The 27753-nt window shown below is 37.0% G+C and overlaps 1 protein-coding gene and 1 long non-coding RNA gene across 5 annotated transcripts in view; both read right to left on the bottom strand.

Moving 5' to 3' along the window:
• LOC115943449 (uncharacterized) overlaps positions 1–9845 on the bottom strand; it is a 37520-nt gene extending 27675 nt beyond the window's left edge. For both annotated transcript variants that reach the window (XR_014148014.1, XM_081829183.1), the window contains exons 1-4: positions 9010–9845; positions 8181–8317; positions 4322–4458; positions 3016–3127 (exon numbers count right to left, since the gene is read on the bottom strand). Coding sequence is in view for 1 of the 2 variants with exons in the window: in XM_081829183.1 (XP_081685309.1) it covers positions 3016–3127; positions 4322–4458; positions 8181–8277 (346 nt within the window). In the remaining variant the exon portion in view is untranslated. The remainder of the gene's footprint in view (positions 1–3015; positions 3128–4321; positions 4459–8180; positions 8318–9009) is intronic.
• Positions 9846–10206: 361 nt separating this feature from the next.
• The window catches only part of LOC115943450 (uncharacterized), a 509154-nt gene continuing 491607 nt past the window's right edge, over positions 10207–27753 (bottom strand). For all 3 annotated transcript variants that reach the window (XR_014148024.1, XR_014148026.1, XR_014148027.1), the window contains 5 exons: positions 19979–20098; positions 17887–18009; positions 17334–17521; positions 12357–12475; positions 10207–10538 (listed from right to left, as the gene is read on the bottom strand). This is a non-coding gene — a long non-coding RNA (uncharacterized LOC115943450). The remainder of the gene's footprint in view (positions 10539–12356; positions 12476–17333; positions 17522–17886; positions 18010–19978; positions 20099–27753) is intronic.

Raw genomic sequence — 27753 nt, 5'->3', positions numbered from 1 at the left:
AACCCCGTCCCTATCTTAAAACTGAATTTGCACAATAGCTTTTTGAAAGGCCTGTCACTGCTTCAGTGTCGACTCTTTGTCGCACTTCTCTGTGGGAGCTGACATTTTGCTGATACTTCATCAGGCTGGACTGCCTGCTGAGAACAAGATTGCTAAGGGATATGCATCTCACTGTTGGAAAGGGTGGGAGATGTATTATTTAAATAGAATTTATTTTACAGCAACTTCAAAAATCAGATTTAAGATTGCTTCAGAGAGGTTAGAAGCATATTATTGCTTCTCACCTCTTCATGTCTGGGGATGCTTAGACTTTTAATTGTTCTTCTAATAGTTTTTTTGTTTGTTTGTTTTGTTTTACATGTACTCTTTTTTTTTTTTTTTTTTGCCTTAGATAACTGTCTTCTTGTTCACAATAGTGCGTCATAAAGGAAATGCCAGCTCTGATTTATGGTAGGTGTGTTACAGGAAGTTGGGAAATAGCTTAGAAGTTCTGTAAGGGAACACATGGTTCCTTTCGATGTGAGTCAATACTCCAACCACATAAAATCCAGAGAAAAAAACTGAGGAGGCTGTGTCTACACATAAAGCAATGCAACGGTTTTGTTTGTTTTTTAAATCTTTAAACAGTTCAGCCAAACAATTAATTTTTGTTTTAAAAATAAAATAGGCTTGGCTAAATAGTAAATGTTTTGTTGGTTGGAACTATTTGTCAGTTAATTTAATTCAACCAAAAAGGTCAGACTAGTTATCTGTTTAGAAACAGCAAATAGAATGGACATCTGAGAAGTAATCATTTCTTAATATCAAAAGGGTAAGTGAAGGTTAAGAAATTGTTCAGTGTGTTTGGAATAAAATTATCTGTCAGCCAGTGGTTGCTGGAGTTGTTACTACCAGCTTGGGGAAACCAACTGTTAAATTCCCAGGAATTTTGCAAGCCAGTTGACATCACACCGGTGGCTTGAGATCACCACGGTGGGAGTCTTACACCGTAGAAAACTGCCAACACCACAAGCCAGGGGCTTTATATTTCAGAGAACCAGTTGCTAAACATTTACCAGATTACTGCTCCAGAAGGTTCCCACCTGTATTCAATATGGTTTTCATGATGTTTAATGATGTGTAATTATCATCATTTCATGATGATTAATCATTTCATGATATCTGATCATATGATGTTCAAAGCATAAGTTGGAGTTTGTATCTTCCTTCTAGTGTCCTCTCCCCCATTCTTTCTAATTTTTTCTCCTTCAGTAGTGAAGGGGTCAATTGTGGAAACACTCATGAAAAACATGGTAGAACTCAGAGAAGTCATAACAAAATGACTGGGGGATAGAAAATGGAATTGCTGAAGAAAGGGAAATGAAGAGTTATGAGGAAACAGTACTTTGTTCTTATCTTTTTTTTCTTCTTAAAAAACGAGTTTTAGTGCTGCTGTCAAACTATGCTCAATATCCATGTCATGTGAAATAGAAGAAAACAGTCTCAAATTAGAAGAGCAACAGGTTTAATTAAACTGAAGGAAAAACCTCCTCACTGTTACAGATACAGTGAAGGCCTCCAGACAACGCTTAAAGAACAGACAACCATCTTACTCAGGTGCTTAGTCAATGGTTGGTCTGAAGATGATGTGTTTTCCCCAAATTGATAAGGGGGAAACTGGTGAAGTAGTGAATATGGATAAGACGGGAATGTATAAAGGAGGAAAATAGTTACCCACAGTCCCACCATCTAGAGATGGCCACCATTAGCAACTGCTATCCTTCCTGCTATATTTGTCCATAGATATAGACATCTATGTTCTTACAAATTTGGGTCATTTTGTATGTACATCATGTAATGTCAAATTAATGTCAATTCTCCTGACATTACAAATTCTTCTAAAACATGAATCTTAATGGTCTCAGAATAGGCCACTCACGTGTTATGTAATTTGTTTAATCATTCTCCTTCTGGTGGATATTTAGGTTGTTTCCATTTTGTACTTTTTACTATTACAAATAGTGCTGGGATAAAGAAGAAACTGGGACGTCTTCTCAGATTGTTTGGTAAAAGGCCTGATATATAAGGCTAACCCTCACAGAGATGGTGCATTCTTATCAATGGTGTGAGAGGATCTGTCAGGCCAACCTGCGCCCCCCCACCCCAAACACTGTTTAGGAAGTAGGGAAAACTACAACCTACTGTACTGCATATCATTTTCTAACACAGTGAAATAAACCCTTTAAAAAAAGAATTATTTTCCCCAAGTATTTGTATTTGTAACTACCAAAAATTGGAATTTATATAAAGCCAGTATCTTTAGAAATAGCTTTTTGGTCTCTCCTGCCTTGAAAACATATTACCTTGTATAGCCTATAAGTATTTTTACAGTTCATTATGCAAAGTAACTAGGTTTTAAAATTCTGTAAGCACCATAACAGGTTATTTAGAAAAATGTTGCATGCATTTTTTTCCAACACAAGCCCCCTTTTAAATGCCACACACATTTCTTCGTGGAGGATGCATGAAGCATTTTTAATGAGTCCTATCATTTGGTTCCACTCATTTTTCTAAATATATTATTATGATGATTATATAATTTTTGTTTGTGTCTGTGTGTGTAAAATCAGATAATGACATATAACACCAAAACTGAACTGGATGAGGAATTGGTGAGTATTTTTGCCTATTCAATTCAATACATCATCTCATTTATCAGGTTGTCAATAAATTTCAATACTATTACTAATCACCAAAAATCTCTCTGAACTATCATGCTATATTCTCATCGGGTTTGAAATCCTAGAATAGAGTCATAACATAACTATTAAAATTAATATTTTAAAGAATGAGCAGTTTATCTGTCTCTTCACTTGTTTTTAAATAGTCTATTTATATCATCTGACCATTGGAACAGTATAAACTTTATCACTAACTGCTTAATAATTATTCCATTAAAGTTGAGTTAGACAAGAGAAAATGTCACTTCGCTGTGGAAATAGCTAGTAACTACTTTTTGAATATGTAAATTCTTACCTTTAAGCTTTTTTTTTTTAAAGCAAAAACGTAAGTTAGGGATAGCCAACAGCTGCTCCAGCAAACTTTTATGCTGCTTGAAATGCCTGTCAACAGTGCCAGAATGACAGTCCTAAAATAAAAACGATCTAGTTATATCCAGAAGAATCGTCAGGCAAAGACCTTAGCCTATCACTCTTGCTTGAGGGTTATCCTTAGGGGCAGTAATGCATTTCCCCCAAATGATGAGATGATTAGCTAAGTGCTAAATACTATCCTGGTGTTACAATTTATGTTTACGTTTAAGTTTCTCGTTTTATTTGCTTGTTGGTGTATAGAAAGTCCTAAGCACTGAAAACTAATTCAGATCATTGTTTACACCTTGTAAAATCATAGATAATCACAAGCAACAGACTCTTGCTAACCTTATCAGATACCTTTGAAATAATAATGTAAAAAACACAGGCACGATCTTCTAGTCCACAGCTCCCCTCCAGTTCTCAAACTGTTCCGGTGTAGTGGAGTAGAGAAGGTAACACAGGCAGGGTTAACAGAGGTTATGTAAGAATCACAAACAGAAAGGAAAATAACAGGGTAGTAGTTCTACCAGCTCTTTGAAGCAAGTTCAGTTTAATTAATCAACTTTTTATGAGTCTATAATCTGCTCCCACTCTGACAAGAATGATAAAAAGTCTAGTAGATTCTGAAAATGCCTTCCAGTATAACTTGAAATAGTATACTGTGGTACATTGGTCCCAAGGATGGCTCCAACCACATCTCCCACCTTGCAGGTCTTTTGCAATGAGATTTTGCTACTTCACTTCTTGCAAAGTAGAATTTTTCTCCTCCTTTTGGGTCTAGCTGGCCTTAGGACATGCTTTAACCCATGGAATTTGGCAGAAGTAATGCCATGTGGCTTCTGAAGCTGAGCTTTTTGACATGTTATAGCTTCTGCTTTTACACTTTTAGGATGCTGCTTCTTGGATTGTCGTCTTGAGATTGCCATGCTATGCGAAAGTCCAAGCTAACCTTGTGGAAATGCTGTGTGTAGCAAAGGCAGGTTGAGAAGCCCAGTCAGGCCTAGTTCCCAGATGATCTACTTAGGAGCTAAAAGTAGGAGAACCATCCTGTTAACCCACAGGATGAAAAGAAATAATAAATCATTGTTTTAAGCCACAAAGTACTGGGATGGTTCGTTATACCACAATAGATAATTGAAAAACAGCCTAACACAATATTTCATAGAGCAGTTAGAAAAAAAAGAGCATTTATAAAGCTAACAGCTTTACTGACTTTGTTGGTTATGCTGTCTAGGTTAGTGACTTACGTGTGGTACAGGCTTTTCCTGTGTAAGCAGGAGGACAATCACAGTTTCCAGTTTTGTTTTCTTGTGGCATTGACTTCCATCCTCACAAGGCGCACAGGAGAACTGGCACTCCAGTCCCCAGAGGCCAGCAGAGCAGGCTTGTGAAATAAAAATAAAGACAAAGAAAGGAATTAAGGCTTATAATGAATCTCAAGATGCCCCCTGCCCCCCGATTTCTTCTGTCACCTCAGTGAGTTGGAAAAGTGTGCATGGGTGCGTGTGCGTGTGCGTGCATGTGTGGTGTGTGTGAGCGTATCTGTGTGTGACTGAGCTGCAAGAAAAACCACATTCGAGTAGCCTCCACGGATTTACAGCACTTCCAAAAATATTCCCTGAGGAAATCAACACGATGCCAAACCTTGTCACTTTGGAAACACAGAGACAGAGGTGGCTTTTTGCTGAAAATGTGGTTTTTCAGACAGTAACAATGGAAGCAATTTTGATACATATCTTTGGAGGCAGTTGCCCAGAACAAAACCTAAAAATGAGAGGTAATTTGTAGAGGAAGCTTAGGAGGTGCAGTGCTCGGGAAGTTGTCCCCAAATGGTTGCCTGAATCCTGTTCCAGTCTTTGCTTCTTTTTAAGGCAGAATAATCACCCCAGAGGTTTATAATTTGTGTACTTTATAAAAGTGTGCAATGCATAAAGTGGGAGAAGAGGAGCATGCGGTGCTTTGTTGAATGGCCTTTGAACTGGAAAGAATGGCAGATGCTTCGAGGCCCCGGACGGGCTCAGTTAGAGGTTCCCCCGTTTGTCCCACCATTGAAACCTCTGGAGTTAGAGACCTGGTGGAAAACATTCTTTGAACACGAGGAAAGCCTGGAAACTTTCCTAAACACATGACAATTGCGGCAAGTTGCATCAATCCAAGTTGGGCTGGGAAGTATCTTCTCGTCCTGAGAGGAATCTCTGAGTAACAGAATTACAACATTTTCTGGGATGTTCGTACCATTCCTGGCTATTATCAGTTGATCATTACTCTGTGCTAAGCACTTTACATAAATTAGCTCACATTTCCATAAACACCGCCCTGTGATATAAACAGCTTTCTCTCCTTTTTAAAATAAGAAACTAAAGCTCTGAGAGGTAAAGTGACTTACTTTGGATCATCCAGCTAATAAGTAGCAAAATTAGAATTTGAACCCAGATCTTCTGGCCTTTGGAACTGAAACTCAGTCCCCACACCCAACTTGGCTACAATACTAGGTGCTAAGCACCTTTCAAGTTAATTCACTTGCTTTTAGAGACCCACCAGAGCTCAAAATTTGAAGTCCATCCAGCATGGAACTATGGTAACAAAAATTTTTCCTCCTAATGATGACTCAAGGGTTGACTAGGCCTCCTTAGATGGACTCAGTGGGCTCTCTGGACCAGTCCTCCACATTTAGAGCTCTGCCTGCAGTTAGGGTCCAAAATACCACAGGCTACAAACTAATCAAAATAAAGCAAAGACATAGTTTTCTCCCCCTCTCTTTTATGCTCTTTCACAGATTCATGTAGAAACTAGCTCTTCTACTCTTAGAAGTCATTGCTGATGGGCTAAATAAAGCCTGGTGCTGATTGTGGAGAGCACTGTTCATTAGCGCCATTGAAACAATTTGCAGTCTTTAATTAACTATTCATCGTCAATCTAGACACAGGTCTAGAGTTAAGATTTTTAAAGATATGTCTGGCTCTAGGAGCACTTGGGCTACTTCACTCTTTTAAAAAAAGATAAAGAAAAACAACAGGCCTGATTTTCATCATGCACAACTCTTCGAGAGCTCTTTTTGCCTTGATTTCAACTGCCAATCATCACGATCCCATTCACCAGCTCCAGTCTGATTCATAATTTCATTTTGTGGTTAGACAAAAATATCAGAATTGGACAAAGTTATCTGATTGAAAAATAATATGTTTTCCTGAGATTATGGTGACCTCTCTATTTTGCTAATTTACGTATACTTTCAACTCATTTTCCTTCACAGTGGGAATCTCAGAAGCATTTTCCAATATAGTATATTCAGCAGCTGCTTTAAGAAAATGTTATCAGAATAAATTAAGTCTACCCAGGTGTGTGTATATGGTATTGTCTCCTCATGCGTTGACTTCCAGGGCATGACTTCTTTAGCGGGTTATTGAATAAGGGGCTGACTCTACGTCTAAAAATCAGTTAAAAGAGGATGAGGTTTACAGATTGGCATGGGACCTACTCTTATATGATGTTAAACACATTTGTGTTACGTCAGGCTTCTGTTTCCCTAAGTTCTTTCCCCTTTTACCTAGAAAGTCACAATCCAGCCACAAAAATAGTCCTTTCTCCACAAAATTGGGGTGGACATTGCTACTCCACTTGGATCACCACAGGACAACCTGTAAGACCCTTATTTCTGTTCTCAGCTCCAGAAAAGCCCTGTAGACAATCTGAACTTGAAAATGCAAGGAGCAATGTGTAATACTTGAAGGCGAAAAACAACCTTCAAACCCAGGGCCTGTCTCTGTAAGTGGACCCAATGGTATGACCACTTCTTTTCTTACCTATTCGTGCCTCCTGATTAAAAAAAAAAAAAAAAAAAAAAAGACTGCCCTTTGGATTACTTCAAAAGCAAAAAGTTCACTTGCCCATTAGTTTTGACAATTTTATTATATATTCAGTCTTGCTTTATATGAAAGAAAAAACAATGCTGTGATAATTTCCTCTGAATAAAATAGTAACAAGTGCTTAATTCAGAAAACATAAGAAGATGTATACATGTTATGTTTATACATAACATGAGAAAAATGTATAAAGGATAAAAAAACTGAACAATGTACATTTATGTATTCATTTAAGGAAATACTTATAGAGCAACTCCTATATGTCAGGATTGCTCTAGGAGTTTGGGAATACTTGTGGTGAACAAAATGGACAGATAAACTTCCCCTGTGGGAATGAGCTTCTGGAAGGAATGATAGGCAATAAATATTAGACAGAATAATAATTGGAATATGTTATAATAATAAAAATAATAGTATGTTAGAAGATGACTTTGAAAAAAGTTCAAGGAGTTTCACAATTTGCAACTTTAAATAAGGCAGGACTGACAAGATTCAGTGAAAAAAATGACACAAAATTTTATGAAAAAGTGAGAGAGCCATGTAGATAGATATCTAGGGAGAAGCATTCCATGAGTCCACAAACCAGGGGACAGCTATTACTAACATCTCAGAATGCATTTTCCCCCCAATTTTTTTTTTAATTTATTTTTTATTTTTTTCCCCCAATTTTTTTTATATGCACGTACACACATACATATCTATATATATTACTTATAATTGGAATTACGCTGTACATAAACTTTTATATCTATGGCTTTTTAAAAAATACTTATGCAATACTTAGAAATTTGAAAAAGGATGACACTGATAACCTTATTTAAATTTTCCAAAACTTTTTTTATGGTTAGAATCTCTGAATTGGATTTGTTTGGATGATCTATCTTCAGGTATAAAGAAAACAATTCTTTAACCCTAGAAGCTAGCAGTACCCTTGGTTGATTACTTCAGCTCAAAGAGGTGATTGGCCAGCTTTAATCTTCTTAAGATAAGATTCTCTTGCAATGTGATCTCTTTTCTCTTGCTCAAGCTAGCCAGGAGACGGCTAACAGCAGAGGCTGAGAAGACAAGGTTAAATAACTTCATCTCCATGTGTCTCAGTTTCCTCGCCTGCAAATAGGGGATTAATAAAGCTTACCCATCTCCTGAGAACACCGGTGGGTTAAGTAATTAATGGTCATATGGTGCCGAACAAAGGCTGAGCATTGTTATTAGAGAAGAAAGAAAATTTATCATCAGATTGTACCTTTCTGACATCTGTTGCCTTGGTAACCAGATTTGCAGGTGCAACTGCCATTTTTGGCACTGCATTCCAGGGTGTTCTCCTCTCCACACACTGACATTCTGAAGAGCAGCCAGCTCCATAGACCCCCTTGGGACAGTCTGCAAGCAGATTGAGGCAAACCGGTCACCTGAAAACCATGCTTTGTTTTCTTTACATTGTCCGTGTACAGGCATGTAGTTCTGCGGGGCCTGATTATGGGGAAAACAAGGGGATCATCCTGACTGCCAAAAAAAAAAAAAAAAGAAAGAAAAAAAAATGTCTTTCAAATCAGGCAATTCATTTGCTTTTTGGCAACTGGATGCGAACAGTGAAGCCTGAACTACTTAAAGGGCTTTGGTGCTTCTGAGAGAGAAATTGCTTCTCAATGTGCTCCTTTGGTGCCCATAGTTAATATTCTCCAAGGACTGTTAAGGTCTGCCAGGCCCTACATTCACTGTGCCACAGCAAGATGATGGGCAAGCACTGATGGAAAGGCTTACCATTGTTTCCATTCCCTTTCATGATGTAGTAACTGGAACTAATTTTACAGCATGTAGATTACACACAATTTTCATCATGACAGCAGCATTTTCTTGGCTACATTTTGGTAAATGGTGCTTGCCTTTCCTTCATTATTTTCCCCATGCTGTTGAGTCTTAGGGATGGCAGTCAGCACAGGAATTCTAATTTGAAGAAATCCCACCTTTGCATTTAGGAAAACATATCCTAAGTTCTGTTTTTGAGGAGTTATTTACAGTAATGTGATTCCTTTTCCAAAACCTGACATGTTTTTTCCTCCCCCATCACAAACCTCCAAGGGACTTATCACGATCCTTCAAGGAACCTCCAAGCTCAAGGTAATTGCATTGTATGCCTGTAGAGGATTTGTTGTCAAAAGCTGTTTGGAGAAAGCAAAATAAGCCACTTGACTTTCTACTGAATGGAAATTATTAGCATCTGCTAATATCTGCTATTATTAGCGGAGATAATTTAAAGTAGTGGTTACAATGCTACCAATTGTCCCAGTTGACAGACAGAGTTACCCCTGAAGCAGAACAGATTTATTAACAAGACCCCTTTTCTTTGTTTCTAGGTGAGTTTTCTTCTGGCATGTTCTAGGAGAAGACCTCTACCATCTAGACCTGCAGTGTTCACATTTACCCATGCCTTTTCCCCCTCCCTTCTGTTTTGCTTATTGAAGCCTAACCTTTCCTCATGACCCAGGTTCAGTTTTCTATGATGCCTTCACTGGCTCTCTTATTAGAGTATTCACAATTTACTCTCTGTTTTCAAGGGGCATGCCTATTATAAAGTAGATTAGATCCAGGGACATTCAACTAAAAATACAATATAAGACTCTAGAAGGTCTATGTTATTAAAAAACAGGCCATGGTATTACTGAGGCTCACAGAGGAAGGATTTCCAGCAGAGAGCATGTGAAACAGGCAGAGGAACAGGGTAGAAATTTCTGTAGGCTCACAGATACTTGCACACAGCTTCAAGAAGGGGTGGTGGGCATCCGGCGCTGATCCACTGGGAGAAATCCTAAAAGCTACTGATGGGCTGAAGTGTTTATTGGTGATTGCATTTTCTCACATCTTTTGCAAAATGTGATTGATGGTCAAAATGCAAAATGAATAGCTTGTTTTAGAAATTTCAGCAAATGATATCACTTTGCATTAAAACACAGAAATAAAAGAAACTAGCTCTGGGCCTTTGATATTCAACTAAAGTGTCAAATGTCCATTTAAACGAACTAGTGAAATCCTCTTAAGGTAAATAACTAGAAAAAAAATGTAAGTAATTCAGAAATAGTTTTCTTTCATTCATCAAAATCTAGATTCTATAATGTCAGGAGGCTAAAGACTAGAACTAAACCATCATATATATGACTACATAAAATGCTATGTTTTTTTACCCTCTTCCTCTAACAGATTTTCGGTACTTTTTGAGCCTTCTTGCTTCATGTAGAGAGAAAAAAAAATTTTTTTAAACTTTATTTATTTATTTGACAGAGAGAGAGAGAGAGCTCAAGCAGGGGGAGCGGCAGGCAGAAGGAGAGGGAGAAGCAGGCTTCCCGCTGAGCAGGGAGCCCGATGTGGGGCTCGATCCCAGGACCCTGGGATCATGACCTGAGCCGAAGGCAGATGCTTAACCAATTGAGCCACCCAGGTGCCCCATCATGTAGGGAGCAAATTATTGCCCGTGACTTAGATGATAAAACCCCCCATAGCACACTGGTTCATACGCACGCGAACCACACACCCTGTGGCAACGGCCATTGTTGGTGTTGTTACATTTCCTTTTGCAGTTCTTCCCAAAGAATCCTTTTGGGGGTTCCTGGAGGGTCGGAAAGACACACAGAGCAAATATTAACCCACATGTAAAACTTGCGAGAGCTGTTGTTATATATGAAATAAGGAGATTGTAAAAGGTAAGATGTTTCCAACGTAATTGGACTGAAGCTAGAGAGATTTTTTAAAAACCACAGATATGATTCTATATCCTCTGTCTAAAATTCTACAATATCTTGCCATTGCTGTCAGATTAAAAACTCCAAACTTAACAAGACCTACAGGCCCCTGCACCAGCTGACGTCCTGTTGCATTAACGTCTCCCTAGCTGACTTTTGCTCCCCTCCACCAGCTGACCTTCTGCAGGTTCCTCAGGTAAACCTCACTCTTTCCCACTTCAGAGTCTAGCTATAGGAGGCCCTCTCAGTGTGGAATGCTCTTCCTTCACACTCCCCTGTCTCATGTCTCCTCCTTTTTCTGCCTTCAGCTTAAATGTTACTTCTCCAGAAGTTGCTCCCTGGTTCACACAGTCTGCCTTTTCCTCCTAGTCTGACCTCCAAGCACACATTAATATTTAATTTGTACATCTACCAATATTTGCAACCTATGTCTGCTCTGAATATGACTGTAAGTTCCACATGGAAAGACCAGAGTCTTCTTTATTTTTCATCTTTTTTGTTACCATATTTCTGCCTTCAGCTTAAATGTTACTTCTCCAGAAGTTGCTCCCTGGTTCACACAGTCTGCCTTTTCCTCCTAGTCTGACCTCCAAGCACACATTAATATTTAATTTGTACATCTACCAATATTTGTAACCTATGTCTGCTCTGAATATGACTGTAAGTTCCACATGGAAAGACCAGAGTCTTCATCTTTTTTGTTACCATATGATAATGCCTGGCACACTGCCTTGCTACCACTTCATATATATCTGTTGAATGAGTGAATAAACATTGTTCATGGGATGAATAACTGGGATGCCAACAGGAGTCTTCCTACATCTCTCAGAGAGGGAAGTAAACTTGGTTTCCATGTCCCCAGTTCTGTGATCTCTGAGAATCCAATAAACTCCCCAGGATTTCTGGCAGTCCCCAAAGACTTTTATCTTCATTCACTCTCTGCATTCAGCTCTTGGGCTTGTACAAGCAGTTTCTTTTTTGTGCTCTATCTGCATATGCTGAAAATGTGGCCCTTTCACTGGTTTCTATGTAAAATCCACACACAGCATTCATAGGTATTTTGTGAGTTTTCATCCATCATCTCTCCTGTCTTTTCCTCTCTCCCTCCTCTCCTTTGCTTCTCTGATTTTCATCTCTCTTCCTCCATGGTTTGCCAGAGCTCCATTTTTTTCTTCTTTTTATTATGCAGAGCAAAGAAATTCCCCCTAGCTCCTATGTCCAAATACTCGCACACAAACTCAACTTTTTGCTCAGCAGAAGAAAATGGCTTTCTCTGTATCAAGATTTATCGTACTTCGATACACATGTCATCAGTCAAAGCAACTGTACACTTGTATACATAGACATGGTCTTTTTTCTTCTTCAGAAAAGGCCACTTTGAAAAATACAGATGTAATTTTCATTTAAAGATTTTATTTATTTATTTGAAAGAGAGAGAGTTAGTGAGTGGGATGGGGGACAGAGGGAGAGAATCCTGAAGCAGACTCCTTGCTGAGTGGGGAGCCCAACAAGGGGTCATCCCTTGACCCATGAAATCATGAACTGAGCCAGAAAGAAGAGTCGACTTTCAACTGACTGAGCCACCCAGGCACCCCTAGATGTAATTTTCATTTAGTTTATTTCCTATTAGAAACCTCAAGAACTTATGCACTTATGTCACATGACCAGCACCAGCCACCTCCTACCGTTTTCACAGGAACTCCTGGTGGGGAAAGTGGGGGGAGGGGGCACTGGCACTGCCCAGAGGATCACAGGTGCCTCCATTCTGACAATCACAGATGCTGCCACATGCTCTGGGGAAAATCTAAGAAGAAATTAGAGAGGGTGAGTAAGCAGTGTAATATACTCATGATACAAATGGAGAAAGAAAAGTTTGTCTTTCTATTAGAATGGATACCAGGTAATTAAAATCTCTGTGGTTTGCAGACCCAGAGTCATCAGCATGCTTCTAGCTTGGATGGCATAATCATTCCTGGGGGTAATTACTGATGCAGCTGGTTAGAATGATGGTCACTGAAGAACCCCTAACAAGGTTCACATGCAAAATTTACCTTGTTTCTTAAACTCTAACACTCACATTTTCACAGCTACCTAGACATCTTTGTTGTGTAACTATCACCAATGCTAATGAGAAACAAATGGCACCTTCTATTTTGAAAAATGGGAAGAAAATGTAGAAAAAAATGCCATGTATTTTTAACTAGGTATGAATGCAGCTAAGACTGTCTTGAAGGTCCCAAGGTATTTTGCATTGTCAAAGATTGATGAAGTCAAGCAAACAACTGTTTTCTTTGGTTTGTTGGTTCTTTAGGAAGCGTTTAGTATTCCATTAAAAAATAAATTGGGAAAAAATAAATAAATAAAATAAATTGGGGGGGCGCCTGGGTGGCTCAGTCATTGAGCGTCTGCCTTCGGCTCGGGTCATGGTCCCAGGGTCCTGGGATCGAGCCCCGCATCGGGCTCCCTGCTCTGCGGGGAGCCTGCTTCTCCCTCTCCCACTCCCTCTGCTTGTGTTCCCTCTCTCGCTGTGTCTCTCTCTGTCAAATAAATAAATAAAATCTTTTAAAAAAATAAATAAATAAATAAATTGGGAAAAATGTGACTTTAAGTTTAACTTGAGTTAATACAGCTGTTGAGATGATTTCAGTAACCATTTTCACTGGCATTTTATCATAATCAGCTAAATATTATCAAACTACTTTTATATCACCTCCTCTATCTATCTACCCACACCATTCCAGATATTAATATGGAAACTTGGCTTCTTATTGACTTTTTTCTTTTCTTTTAAGCCTGAAGATACTATGCAAAAGAGAAGGAAAGGAAAGAGAAAAACAAAAGGGCTAGGAAACTGGCAACATTGGTTGAAATCTACATTGTTACTTTCTATGTAGTAAATTTTTTGAATTCTTACAGCAAGGTTTTCCAAAGCTAAAGAAAATGTCATCTTATCTTCATTTCAACAAGTTCATTTTCAATATTTCTATGTTAATTTTGTATCAGCGATGTTTTATTCTGATGTATTTAAGATAGATTTTTAGTTTCATTTCCTGTGCTGCCATGTTAGAAATCAAGGGTTTAGAAGATGCATATTTACCAATGAAACTGACTTAAGGGAAGTATTTACTTCCTAATAGTCATACAACCACATTTATTTGATCCCAATCGTATGTAATTGAGTATGTCAAGTTGCAAGTCAATATAGCTGGGTGTCTTAACACTAAGTTTTATTCTTTTGTCTCTTCATGCACTGGGTGCCTTCACTTTGGGAAAACATGAATAGGATCTAATCAATGAGCTCTCAGTCTAGTAAGGGAGATAGAAAAGGAGATAGCTAACGCTTATTCAATGTAGAGAGAGAAACAGTGACTTGAAACCCACCAAAATCATAAATAGTTGTGGTTAGACTGGGGCCATCAAATAAATCTTCATGCAACAAGCAGCAATAGATAAAGATGGCAGTTGAGCAAAAGGCACAAAGCTGAAAAGTGCAAAGCATTAAGTAGTGAGCAGTTTAGTTTGCTAGAAATGATAAGCTGAGCAAAAAGCCATGATTAGGGTAAAAAGAGAAAAAGATTTATGAGGGCCTAATTGTAGATTGTTGCCACTACTAGATTAGAAGTGTGTGCTTATGTATCAGGAAATGGGTCTCCCTTGAAGTTTTTTGGGCAGCACAGAAACATGATCAGAGGGATGCTTAAGGAAGATCCTCAACACCCTAACTAGTAATTTTGGTAAACTACTTCACTATGTTCTGACTCAAGTTTTGCATCTATCTCAGAAACAATATTTGTCATCTTTCTTCCTATATGCAAGGGGTTCAAAAGAAAATCTGCTCATATCATCTTCCAAGCTAATCACAAAAACTAAGAAAACCCTTTTGTTAAAAAAAAAATGTGTAAGGTAAATTTAAAAAGAGAAAGAGGAAATAGTCAATATATTTTGATTTTAGTACTTGGCAGTTTTCTTTCCTGCAAGTGTACCTCCATTTAAGATGTAAAGGAAACGATTAATTCAATGTATCATTTTTCAAATCTTTGATATTTTCTTGTGAGAGACATAAACTTAAAAGTGTCATTGGCTTATATTAACACATTTTGTAAAGAAAAGGAAAAGAAAAAAAAAACAGACGAAAAGAAGCAGTCAAGCAGTTCCATTAATTGCACTTTGTAACACAAACTCTTTTTTTTCTTCATTGGGAATAGCTTGCCAGGGCTTAATGATTTATTTAAATGGAGGGATTTTTATAGGCCTAGAATATTAGGATCCTTTATTAACTTTTATGTTCCAGGGATAAACAAGAGACAGCACATCAGGTTTCCCAGGTAACACAAAATCTCCCCTTTTAATCACATGTTCAGCTTAAAACCTTAACGTATCATAAGCATCCTTTATGCACAACAAATAAATTGGTTTCTCACCATATCAATTGCTTACCTTGTTAAAACATTTTAGGGAGAACATGTATAAAGGAGAACACAGCAGTAATTTACCAGGGGTAAAGGACTCATTACCCTTTTACCAATTCTCCAGAGTATGACTTACTGTCATTGCAAAGATTATCTCCCCAGCCATCTGGGCAAGAGCACTCACTCCTTCCTTCCTGGCATCTGCCCCCATTCATAAGGTCTTCACAGCTCACACTACAATTGTGTATGAAGATGTGATTTTCACTGATGGAACTATGATACCATTTTAGTTGGCCCATACTGTCTACATCACTGAAAATGGGAATGAAACACTTTATCTAAAAAAAAAAAAAAAGAAAGAAAGAAAAGAAAAAAATCCTTGGGCATATTTCCTAAACAGTCTCAGAAAAAGACAATAGCAAAGCAATAGAAATTGTATCTTTTAAAATAGAACTTGGAATATAGATCCTAAACACTATTTAGAATGGTTAAAAGAGTAAAAAGGTAAAAAGAAATGACCATTGATTCTTGAACACAAAAATAATCAACATTTCTGGCACTTTGGTGCTTTTCCTTCCAGGCTTGCTTTATTTATTATTTATTTATTTATTTAAAGATTTTACTTATTTATTTGAGAGAGAGACAGGGAGAGAGCATGAGCAGTGGGGAGGGGCAGAGGGAGAGGGAGAAGCAGACTCCCCACTAAGCAGGAAGCCCAACATGGGGCTCGATCCCAGGACCCCAAGATTATGACCTTAGCTAAAGCCTAACCGACTGAACCACCCAGGCGCCCCTCTTCCAGGCTTTTTTAAATACCAAGTTGTTTTTTCTTCAAGTAAACCTTTTTATTGACATTTAATATGCATGCCGACAAGTGCATAAAACTCAAGTGTACACTTCGTACTTTTTTCTCCACAATGTAAATAACCCCTTATAAATGGCACCCAGGTCAAGATCCAGATTTTTACCAGCACTACAAAAACTCAAAGGTGATTTGATGATTTCTTAATCATTAGCCTCACAAATTGAGCACTATCCTGACTTCTATCACCACAGACTATTTTTTTCTTATTTTTGAACTTTATATAAATTAACTTTATATAAAGCAGTCTTTGGTATCAAACTTCTTTCATTTAGTAGGATGTTTGTGAAACTTACCCATATTGTGTGCATGCTAGTTTATTTCTTAATGTCTGTGTAGTTTTCTATTGTATAAATGTATCATAATGTGATTTTCCATTCTATTCTTCAGGGAAATTGCTTTAATTTGAGTAAGAATGGAGAGATTTGATTTCAGTTGTTTTAAGGAACATTCCATTTCAAGTTTTGCTCCTGTTTCTAGGTGGGGTCCTTCAGACTTCCTAATGGAAAGCCTGTCATGTTTAGCAAGGTCTCTATTCTGTTTCTCTTCTGACTTTGAGTAGCCAAAGAATCAGGAGTTTAATTAAGAAACATCAAAGCATTTCCATTTTTATGCAGACACATTTATTGATATTATTCTTATGGACTGACCATAGCATAAAAATGTCTCTGCCATTTTAACCAACTCTTTCTAAAGCAATCATCCAGCTTTGATAGTGTTAAAATACTACAAATAGAGGGAGAACAAAAAGAGCAGTTCTGTTTTACAAAGAAAAGAAAAAAGAGGCAGCAGACTGGCTGCAAACTGTTCCTTTTGAAAGAGGGTATGCTAATTTATTTTGATCAGAAGTGATTTGATGCTTCAGTTCTGTTGCGTGGATGTATAAGAGAAACTGCTCCCATTTTTAAAGATATTTTTCTTGGTCCACTTCAGCATAATGAACAATTGCTTCTTGGCATTTTAAACTAGCAAGAATCTAGATTTTAAGGCTATTTGAGGTAAATTTCAACTATATAATAGTGACTTCTAGTGGAGTTTTAATAGTTAGAAGAACTACAAGGTCCCAATCCAATCTTTTTCCCCGTTATGCTAATTTAAAGATAGTTTCCAGCTCTATTTCACTGTATCCACTTCAACAGCCCCCCACACCCTGCTCCCCTACTTCTACACATACCTACATAGCAACCTTTATTGTGCAAAAGGAAGAAAAATAAAGGATAGTGAATTTGATAGGGAGCAGTGAAAAAGTAATTTTGGTACTACTTTTCTTGCTTACATGTTAAAACATCCAATGGCATTAAATATCGATAATGAAATTGCCTATAAGATAATTTATGTGAATTACCTAAAAATAAAGAGGTGAGTATAATGAAATAAATTCTTTTACTCACCAATTTTGCTCAAAGCAGTCAGTTCTCCTCAAATATGTGTTTCCTCATCCTCCTCATCTTCTTCATCTTCGTGGTGGGAGACAGAGAGGTAGCGACATCATGAAGCAGTTGAGGTGGGCTCTTGAATAGAAGGCCTGGAAACCTTACAACTTCTAATTCTTCTTCCTCCAGCTCACCATCATCTAAGGCTAAGGGCACACAGAAAAATGCCGGATTCAACATCCTGATTAAAAGAAGGAAAAACTGAGCAGGGGTTGATGAGAGAAATGAGAGAGTTTGAACCAGCCAGCCAGGGCAGGGGGTGACTGGAAGGTGCAACTCTTTGAGAAGGCCCTTTCAAAAAGTCTTTTGTAAATGCAGGTGAGAAGCAGCAAGCATGAAGTTGAAACCGCAGCAGATTGAACAAAAGGAAAAGGAAGAGCTCAGTCTGTGAAGACAGGAAGGGGAGGGCAGGTTGAGTTAAGGAACATGTGGTCTCTGTTGCTCTCCAAGAACAAGATGAGGGTTGAAGTAGTTTAGAAGAGATACAACGAAATCATTCACAGTGACTTACACATACAAGTTTTTCCATCACTTCCAATTCTGTAGCTTTCTTCACAGGGACAGTCCTATGTCCCCACAGAGTTAATACACGGTTGGTCACAGACTATGCTGACATGCAGACACTCATCCGCATCTAGGAAAATTTAAACAATGCCTGTTTTTAGGTGTTGAGAGATAAAATAGACTATGAATTCATGGGCATAATTGTGTTCCCCTTGTCAAGGTTTTGCCATATAGAAGTCATTGTCCCTGAATTCTTCCTCAAGTATAACCTGCCAGTTATTTTTCTTCCACTGATTTCCAAGTTTACTATAGTTCATCTACATAGACAAGTTCTTCCTAAAACCTTGATCGCAAGATTTTGATGAAGAATTTACAACTTAAAAGAAATTCAATGGTCTGAGTGCACCACTTTATAGAATGTTCATCACTCTTGAATTATTCAGCATCTATGGTGAAGCATTTATTCCATGTGTAATTCTGTACAAGGCTTGTGGAGAGGGGCACCTGGGTGGCTCAGTAAGTTAGGCATCAGCCTTGGGCTCAGGTCATGATCCCAGGGTCCTGGGATAGAGCCCCGCATCAGGCTCCTTGCTCCGCGGGAAGCCTGCTTCTCCCTCTCCACTCCCCCTGCTTGTGTTCCCTCTCTCGCTGTGTCTCTCTCTGTCAAATAAATAAATAAAATCTTAAAAAAAAAAGGCTTGTGGAGAATTTTAAGATGGAAGAACCCCAGCCCTTGATCTCATTTGACTTACTGCTGGTGTATGTCCACATCTGAGCCTAAACTTTGGTCAATGTGTTTATGATACTAAAAGTTCACTTATAAAGCTGAGTATCTAAGTTTTGCTTCAGATTTTGGATACCTTTTACATTTGGATGTGTGTACCCAAGTATGTACATTCACTCCATACAATCATCGTTTGGCTCACTCTACTTAAAAGCAGATGGTACATGAAATTCAATTTTTTTTTGGCCCTGTTAATTGGATGGAATGTGGTAAATGGTAATATACTCTACTGTGTTTAGAATATATAGATATAGTTTTGTGTTCTTTGCTGTTATCTACATTGCAAGGCTGGGGAGCTTGGCTATCTATATGAAGAAACATATCTATCATCCTCAACAGAATGTAGTAATTTGTTTCTTTAAGCAAAGAAACACTATTCTCTCTGAGGCATTAAAGCCTTCGTACATAATTTTACGTTATTGAAATAGATATCAATTCTTTAGTCCTGCTTTTATTAAAAAAATGTGGTTCAAAATAATATTAATAATAATCATAAATGAAAATTTAAAGGTTTTATATTTAAGATAAACTTTAAGAAATAAATTACAGCAATGACTTACATGAACCATTCTTAATAGTATAAAAAAGGTGAATTAATACTACTCACCTAAATTTCCTATATTTATATATCATATATCATATATATCATGTATAATATATATATCTAAATCATATATATGTATATGATTTAAAAATCATCTGAAAGGTAAGTGAACCAATTTTAACAAATAAGTTAGAAGATTATAAAATGACTCATCTTAAAGCTTGCATTAGCTAGATTAATATCAGATATATAAAGGATTCCAGTAAAGATTTGTACTGTGGCTCATGAACTGGCAATCCTTTTGCTGTGACTCCCTAATTAAAATGACTTTCAGGAACCAACTTTAATTCCAGTCAAGCTTGCCCTGAGTGATTCCTATGGCAGTGTGCTATGGCCTGCCCAAATCTCTCACTTGCTTATATATATTAAATTAGGTAACAAGGATTATGGGCCAATGAATATTATAATAACTACTTTTAGAGGAGTGATTTCTCGATGTCAATCACTGTACTAGGCACTTTACATTTATTACTTTACTTAATTTACCCACTAATCCTATTATTGTCTTCACTTTACTGATAAGGACCTGGGACTCAGAGCAGTTAGGGTCGCCCAAGTTCATACAATAGTAAATGGTAGAAGCACATACAAAGTCAAGTCCCTTTAGTGTCAAAATTTTCCCTTTCCTCCCCTAACCCTTGGCCTCAGATGTTCTTCCTGCATGGATTGCCCCATCACATAATGATTTCATGTTAGATTTCAGGAATTTACCATCACATCCATCACCATCAGAACTGATAAAGCCTTCCTGACATCGACATTTGTAGTTTCCTAAATAGTTGATGCGTAGTTGGGCACAGTGGACTTCTCCACTCTCACATTCATCAAGGTCTGAAGGAGAAAAGGACATTTCTGTTATTTAAGAGACAGGAATTGAACCATAGTTCAATAGTGCCCATAAGCCTCACTTCCAAGTTACAACTGTTCTACTAATCATTTTCTGTGTCTCAGGCTACACAGTACAAACATCAAGGAAACTATAACACAGAAAGATTGAGGCCCATGTTTGGATTTATATTTTTTTGCATACTTCTCTTATGCTTGTTATTTATTTTTAAAATATGTAAATAATCTCCAAGTGCATTTATAAGCACAGAAAAAGAGATATCTGCTATTTTCCCAGTTTAAACAGCAATCTGACTGAATCAACAGAGAACCCAAAGAACAACAACAACAACAAAACAGCTTGAGAAGAGCCAAAAAATTCCATTTAGTGAGCATTTCATAGCTGCAAAGAGGAAGTAGTCTTAGCCTCCATAATGTCTTTGTTATTCTAGAACTTCAGAAGAAAGAGCATTCCCAAGAAAAAGGAATCCACGTGACTGGCAAGAGAAGTGGTAACCGCAATGCAGGCAGAGGGCAGAAAAATCACTGTAAATATGTTTTAAATGACAGAATATTTCAGGACATTTGCTTGAACTCTTCGATGCTACTTTGACTAGATGGATGAGTGGGGTCTAGGGGTTTTTATCACCACCAGTGACACTAATTACCCTGGCATGTCCTATCAGGTAAACAATTTTCTAAGTGATGGTCTTTAAGTCTCCTTCGACACTACTGTTCTAGAACTCTACTATCCTGAATGTTGTTTCCTAAGACATAATTGCTTGGGAGGAAAATAAACATGCACCAGAAGGCATCAAATTGAAGTCTTTCAGCTACAAAATCTATTTGGCCTGAGTTTTTAGGTGATCCTTTCTAGCATAATTGGCTGAGGTGTAGCGATAGACTCTTTGCCCACTTTTTCCTTAGGTGGACACCTGGGGTTGTGTGGTCAGGGTTTTTGACTATCCTTGGTTCAGTTTGACTTCCTCCGTTTGTTGAGCTGTTAAGTTGGGTGGCCTGCAGTGCTGACTTTACTAAATTTCACTGTTCTGTAACTACATGAGCAGCTGCAGATATAAAAGGTCAGTGTCTCAATTAACCTTGGAAAGAGTACCAATGTAAGAATTGCAGATAAGAAAAAAGAGAAAAAAATGCAATCAATCAGCCAAGGTGAAGGGTCACCATAAAATATCTAAATAAGGGTCATTTGGACACAAAACACTCTACCTCCTGCCAAATGTCATAAGTAGTGCTGCTCACAAAATTCTAGATGATATTTTTGCCTTTTTAAATATTAAATCCTCGTTGGTCCTTTGGATTAAAGAGCATGAATATAGGGGATCAAAACTTTTTTTAAAAAACTCAGTTTCATTTCATCTAAAACATTATCCTTTAGGGTTTTTTTTAATTTTAAGATTTTATTTTTAAGTCTTCTCAGATATGACCAGAGCCTTTAAACATCCAAGTCTCAGGATTCCCTGGTCTCAACTAGCAAGGAGCACAACTGCATCGCATAATTGGAAAATTAGTTCCTCATTCTGACTATTATTTTATGATCCATTTCAGATTCTTCTTCTATTATCATTCCTCTGGGGTTACTTCTAGCTTGTCTGATCTATAACACCCTCAGTCTGGAACGCACCTGAAACCCCATCCTTTCTAACTCATAAGCCTTTCTTAAAATGCCCTGTCTCTTCAACTTTTGAATCATCTGTTTCCAAAATTTCTTGATTGTTTTTTCTGATCTTATTTGGTGAGATTTTGCTTGCTTATTTTTCCCTTTTAATTTTCCTCATCTCTATTTTTTTCCTACACAGGCCAATATGCCAGATATTGATTGTAATGTTACAGAGAAATTCACCTACATAAAAATTTAGCCCCAAATAAAAAAGAGAACATCAATTATAACCAGGCAAAACAATTTGACATTTCAGCTCTAATTTCAGAAAAGCATCAAAAGTAAACTGTAAAACAACTTGAGCTTCTGTATTTGTTCCTCATATATAACTACCGAATAAAGCTCCAAAGGTTAGAAATAAAAAAATATTTTCTAGGGGTGCCTGGGAACCTCAGTCAATTAAGTGGCCAACTCTTGATTTCAACTCAGGTTATGGTCTCAGGGTTGTGGGATTGAGCCTTCCGTCAGGGGCCACACTGGGGGCTCTGCGGTGGAGTCTGCTTGAGATTCTCTCCCTCTGCCCCTCCCCCTGCTTATGTGCTCCCTCTAAAATAAATAAATAAATCTTAAACAAATATTTTCTAATAATTGCCAATTGTTTAATGTAGTGAACTTATTGCTGGTCAGATGCTCACATTTTAGAAAGTTGCCTTTCAAATTATATTAACACATCTCTCAGTTTTAGCCCTAATAAAATTTGCATTTGGGTGAGACTGAACATTTGCAGATTGGATGACTGATTTTCACATTTATTTGTATATTCAAATATATTTTAAAAAGCTAATCTTAAAATAAGCTAAAAATTATTTAGTTTCCTTTATGCATGAATGTTTTTATAAAGCATCGATGGCCTTAATCTGTTCTCAGGCAAATAAGCAAAGAATGCATATGTACATTCCAAACAAATCATTGCCTTTACTCTAGTGAATATTTGGACTTAAGGAATGAGTATTATTTATTGTTGAAAATGAAATAAACTTGAGCCATAAACAATATAACATCATGTTGACTGCTGAAATATCATAAATATGCACTTTTCCACATTTTGACCCTGGCAGATGTTCTTTTTCTTTTTTTCTTTTTCTAGCTGTAAATAAAAGCTTTACTGAATTGTACTTTTCAAAGAATAAGGAAAGACCAGATTGTAAGTTGCAGAAATTTAGCAAAATTCCAGTTTCTCTTACTCAATAGTCAAATAGGAAGATGGGTAAGAAGGAAGAAGGAAGGGGGGAAGGAGGGAGGAAAGAAGGAAGCCCTTTACATTTGTCAGAGATAAAAACATTAGCAAGATAGAAAAATATAAACCTACTTTTCATTACATAAAAATTGGCAAGGGAAGCAACTGGTTTCCTTAAGTTAACCACTGTAGACTGGGAAAAGTGCAGAAAGCAATGCTGGATCAAGAAATACACATAATGATATTGTTTTGGTTAAATAATTTATTAAGCCAGAATACTTCAAGATTCCTTTAAGTTCACTCTGTTACATTATAGTGCCAAAATAAAAAATCCCAAATACTTAGACATCTGAAATACACCTCTTCTTTTATGATACTTCAATTTGTCTCTAATCATATTGAGTAGCATGAAATGGTCAAAGATATTTTTCAGTAATCATATCATAATTTTTAAGAAAGGTGACTTAAAGTATCACAAAAGAAAACAAGCTAATATGGTATCAGAATTCCTGAATAATGGCAAATTGTTTTAAGGGCTTATGGGTTCTCTCTGAACCAAAGTACATAGTAATACAGTTTGATGTTCACTATCCCTATTTTTAGTAGATATTTTTTTTTCTCAGAAGCTCTGGATTAAACATTTCATATGGAGCAATATTAGGGTGGAGTTTATTCTTAATTTCCCATATGATAAAAGTTCTAATAATATGTTGGAAAAGTTATCCATTAAGAATGGGTTTGAACTGGGATTTCCAAAGAGTAGTATCTTTTAAAGTTTTCTTTTGGAATGTAGCTACTTGCCATACCAAAGTTGAACATGCACCCAGATCATCACCAAATTAAAAATCAATGCACATGGTTTAGTTTCTGCTTGAGGTAAAGTAGGGTGTATGTGTTAATTTGAATTATGAATTACATTAAATGGTTAGGTAGGCCTTGCAATATTTTCTTGACATAAAACTATTAAGTCCATATATTTTGTTAACATGTTTTAAATCTCCTTTAACTTCAAAGTAACTATCTAAACATAATGATGTCTTCTGCCAAGTAATCTTTCTTTTGCATTTGTCCAGTAGCCAGAGATACTATTCAATTTACTTCTCAGTGCAGTTTGAGAGACAGGGCTCATATTATAGCTGTAAGTATGTATTAGAAAGGAAAGGGCTAAGTGAATCCTGGGCAAATTCTGAAGATGACATTTACCATACATTACCTATGCATGTTTTCTCATCTGAATCAAGCTGGTGTCATGGTTGCAGGAACAATGCCACCCGCCCCCCCCCCCCCGCCCACCAAGTACATGTTCACAATGATGGGAACAACCATGATTATTCTCTTCACAGTTATTGACAATTTCCAATTCAAACCCTTTCCAAAACAAGCAAAAGAGAGTTATTAGCATAACAACAGAGAAACCTGAATATCTGTCAATAATGGGTACATTCTCTGTTAGGAGGATGACAAACTTCATTGGAAATTTATCAACACTCTACACATATAAAAGTAAAAGTCTGAGAGCTATTAGGCATTGTAAATGTCTATACCATATCGAAATACTAATAAACCTATAATGTTAAATTGATGAAGTAATGCAGAAAGGTAATGAGTCCACCAGTGGTTATTAACACTCTTCTTAAATGACAGTTACCTCTGGGAATTCATAGTATTTTCAGGATATAAAAAAGTATGCATAGTGAATCAATGATCAGAATGCAAATAGGTTATTTGCCAATTGACACATCTGTTCTCGAGCTAATGCTATGTTATTATCTGTCCTTTTTAGAGGCTATAAGTACATGAAAATACTGTTAAAAATAGCTTTAGAGCAAAAGTATGAACACAAAAGCAATAAATGAGCTGATCATATGTAACTAGTATCATGTTGATGTGCTAATCAGTTTTGATGTACATGAAGGTCACTTATTATATAAACATACTATTACTTTGAAAAACAATTTGCTGATCCCTGTACATGCTACTAATCGGAGGCATTTGAGGGGACATGGGTCTCAGCATATGGATACCAATTGTCTTGAGCACACAGACATTATAATCCATCATATTCTTATCAGGAAATGAGAAATAAAGAATACTTTGAATCAGTATTAAAATATGGAATTTGGGGGTTGCCTGGTGACTCAGTTGGTTGAGCATCCAACTCTTGATTTCAGCTCAGGTCGTGATCTCAAGGTCGTAAGATTGAGTATTGGCCATCGAGCTCTGCGCTCAGCACAGAGTCTGCTTGTCCCTCTCCCTCTGCTCCTCCCCTAGCTCTCTCTCTCTCTCTCTTAAATAAATAAATAAATAAATAAATAAATAAATAAATAAATAAATAAAATCTTTAAAAATATGGAATTTGGGTACTCTGCTATTTTCACCATTGCCCACTATTGTTCTTCATTTGTGTTGGCCTGGACACACCTCTTCTTAATGAGAGTGTCCACATTGGTTCATTTCCTTCCATTCTTGACACCTGAAGAAGAGAGACAGGAAAGAACAGGGCAAGGGTACTTGGGATTGTGGCACTCCTTGAAGGCCTATATTACCATTCAAACTGCCTAGATATCTGCCATAATTCCTGTACAGTGATAGCACAGATCCTCCCTGATCCCTAGCCTCTAGTCTATGGTAGGCAGCCGCCTTACGTGCTCCCAGAGCACACAGTGCACATCCTTGTCATTGTGCTCATTCCTCTGTGCTATCATCATCTTGCATTACCCAGCTCAAAACAGATGTTCAAAAATAGGTTTTAAGTGATTGAATAAACAAAAGAAGGATTATGCTAATCAATTTATTATTGAAAATAAGAACCTCTTTGGGTTTAGAAATAGCTACTTTAGCACTGAGGAAAATTAGAAAGCTAAAGGAAAGATTGAAATAATGAAGAGAACTGATATTTTTACAATATGTTAACATATACTCTTTAGGGAGACATATTTTAGATTTTGGCTCTTATTCTTGTTATTTCCTGTGGATAATGCAGTTCTAAGACTGCTGGTGGTAATTTAATTTAAATATAAATTACACTGTTGTAACCTTATTAAAAAATGCATGGGACTAAAAAAATGCCACTAGAAGTAAGCTGAGATTTTGTGTTCTTGATACAAGTGCATATAATTCTTCAACCATCTTACTTTAAAAATATATATATTTTTTAAAAAACTTTAAAAAATGATCCTTGTAGTTTCTCACAGGTAACAAATAATCATTATTTACTCAACATATTAAATATACATTAAATATGTATAGAATTTAAGTTCGACTATATATTGCTTGGTAATTTGGGGGAAGCCTTAACCATGCTGGATCTGGAATCTTCCAATTTCTAATCACAAAATAGTAACAGTTCATTTATAGCACTCCATGAAGATTTAATGTTTATGCTATGCAGTGTTTTGAGAGCCTCTGAGGAGAAATTATATATATCCAAAATATTATTTTCCTGGGGAAAAGGTAAAACAATATTTTCCTAAAATGTACTTTTATCTGAAGGACACATAATTCATTCTTAAACATCACCACGTTCTGAAAACACTTACTCCACCTACAGGTTTTGAAAAAACTCAAAACACCAGTTTTCACCAAGAAAGTTTTGTGTGTCAGTTAGTAAATATTGAGGTTTGGTGAGAGCTATGCAAAGAATTTAGCCAAATATTCACATAAGGGAAATAAATGTAAAAATACACTTCTACCAAATGTATTCAACTCTAGAGCAAAATGCTTTCCCAAGTAAATTCTACAGAAAGCTTGTACCTCATAAGTCATTAAAAATAATGGCCCCCTCTTTCATGATAACTGAAAATGCACAGTCAGATTGCAAGAGATTTTATTTCAGACATTTGTAAGGTATACACATCTCCTAAACCACTGGCTACATTCAAAAGTCAAAATATTAATAAGAAAGAAAAACCCATCCACATTTCTGCTTGAAAGGACTCCTCAGGGCACTGAGAGAAAAGATTCACTTCAGAAGTTGTATCCTAATTAGTAGTTAATTCTTCTCTCCTGTCTTAGTTAGTTTGCTCTTTAAAAGACAAATATCACCATAGCAAAACTGCCTTGTCTTTAAGCAATAGAAATATATCATCAGACCTCAAAACTACATCAGCAACCCAAGCATTAAAGAAACATAGCATTTTGTGCAGTGGAGGAGAATGAAGAATTTAGTGACCCTAAGAATGTCTCTTCATAAGAAAGCTTAGAGAAGAACACAAAATTGTTTATTCATTTTATTTTATTTTATTATGTTATGTTAATCACCTTACATTACATCATTAGTTTTTGATGTAGTGTTCCATGATTCATTGTTTGCGTATAACACCCAATGCTCCATTCAGTACGTGCCCTCTTTAATACCCATCACCAGGCTAACCCATCCCCCCCACCCCCCTCCTCTCTAGAACCCTCAGTTTGTTTCTCAAAGTCCATAGTCTCTCATGGTTTGTCTCCCCATCCGATTTCCCTCCCTTTCATTTTTCCCTTCCTGCTATCTTCTTCTTCTTCTTCTTCTCCTTCTCCTTCTCCTTCTCCTTCTTCTTCTTCTTCTTCTTCTTCTTCTTCTTCTTCTTTTTTAAACACATATTGTATTATTTGTTTCAGAGGTACAGGTCTGTGACTCAACAGTCTTACACAATTCACAGCACTCACCATAGCACATACCCTCCCCAATGACTATCACTCAGCCACCCCATCCCTCCCACCCCCCAACACTCCAGCAACCCTCAGTCTGTTTCTTGAGATTAAGAATTCCTCATATCAGTGAGATCATATGATACATGTCTTTCTCTGGTTGAATTACTTTGCTCA

Source organism: Leptonychotes weddellii, chromosome 1, assembly GCF_054177405.1.
Source record: "Leptonychotes weddellii isolate Sample4059 chromosome 1, ASM5417740v2, whole genome shotgun sequence".
NCBI lineage: Eukaryota > Metazoa > Chordata > Mammalia > Carnivora > Phocidae > Leptonychotes > Leptonychotes weddellii.
This window is presented reverse-complemented; position numbering and strand designations above follow the sequence as displayed.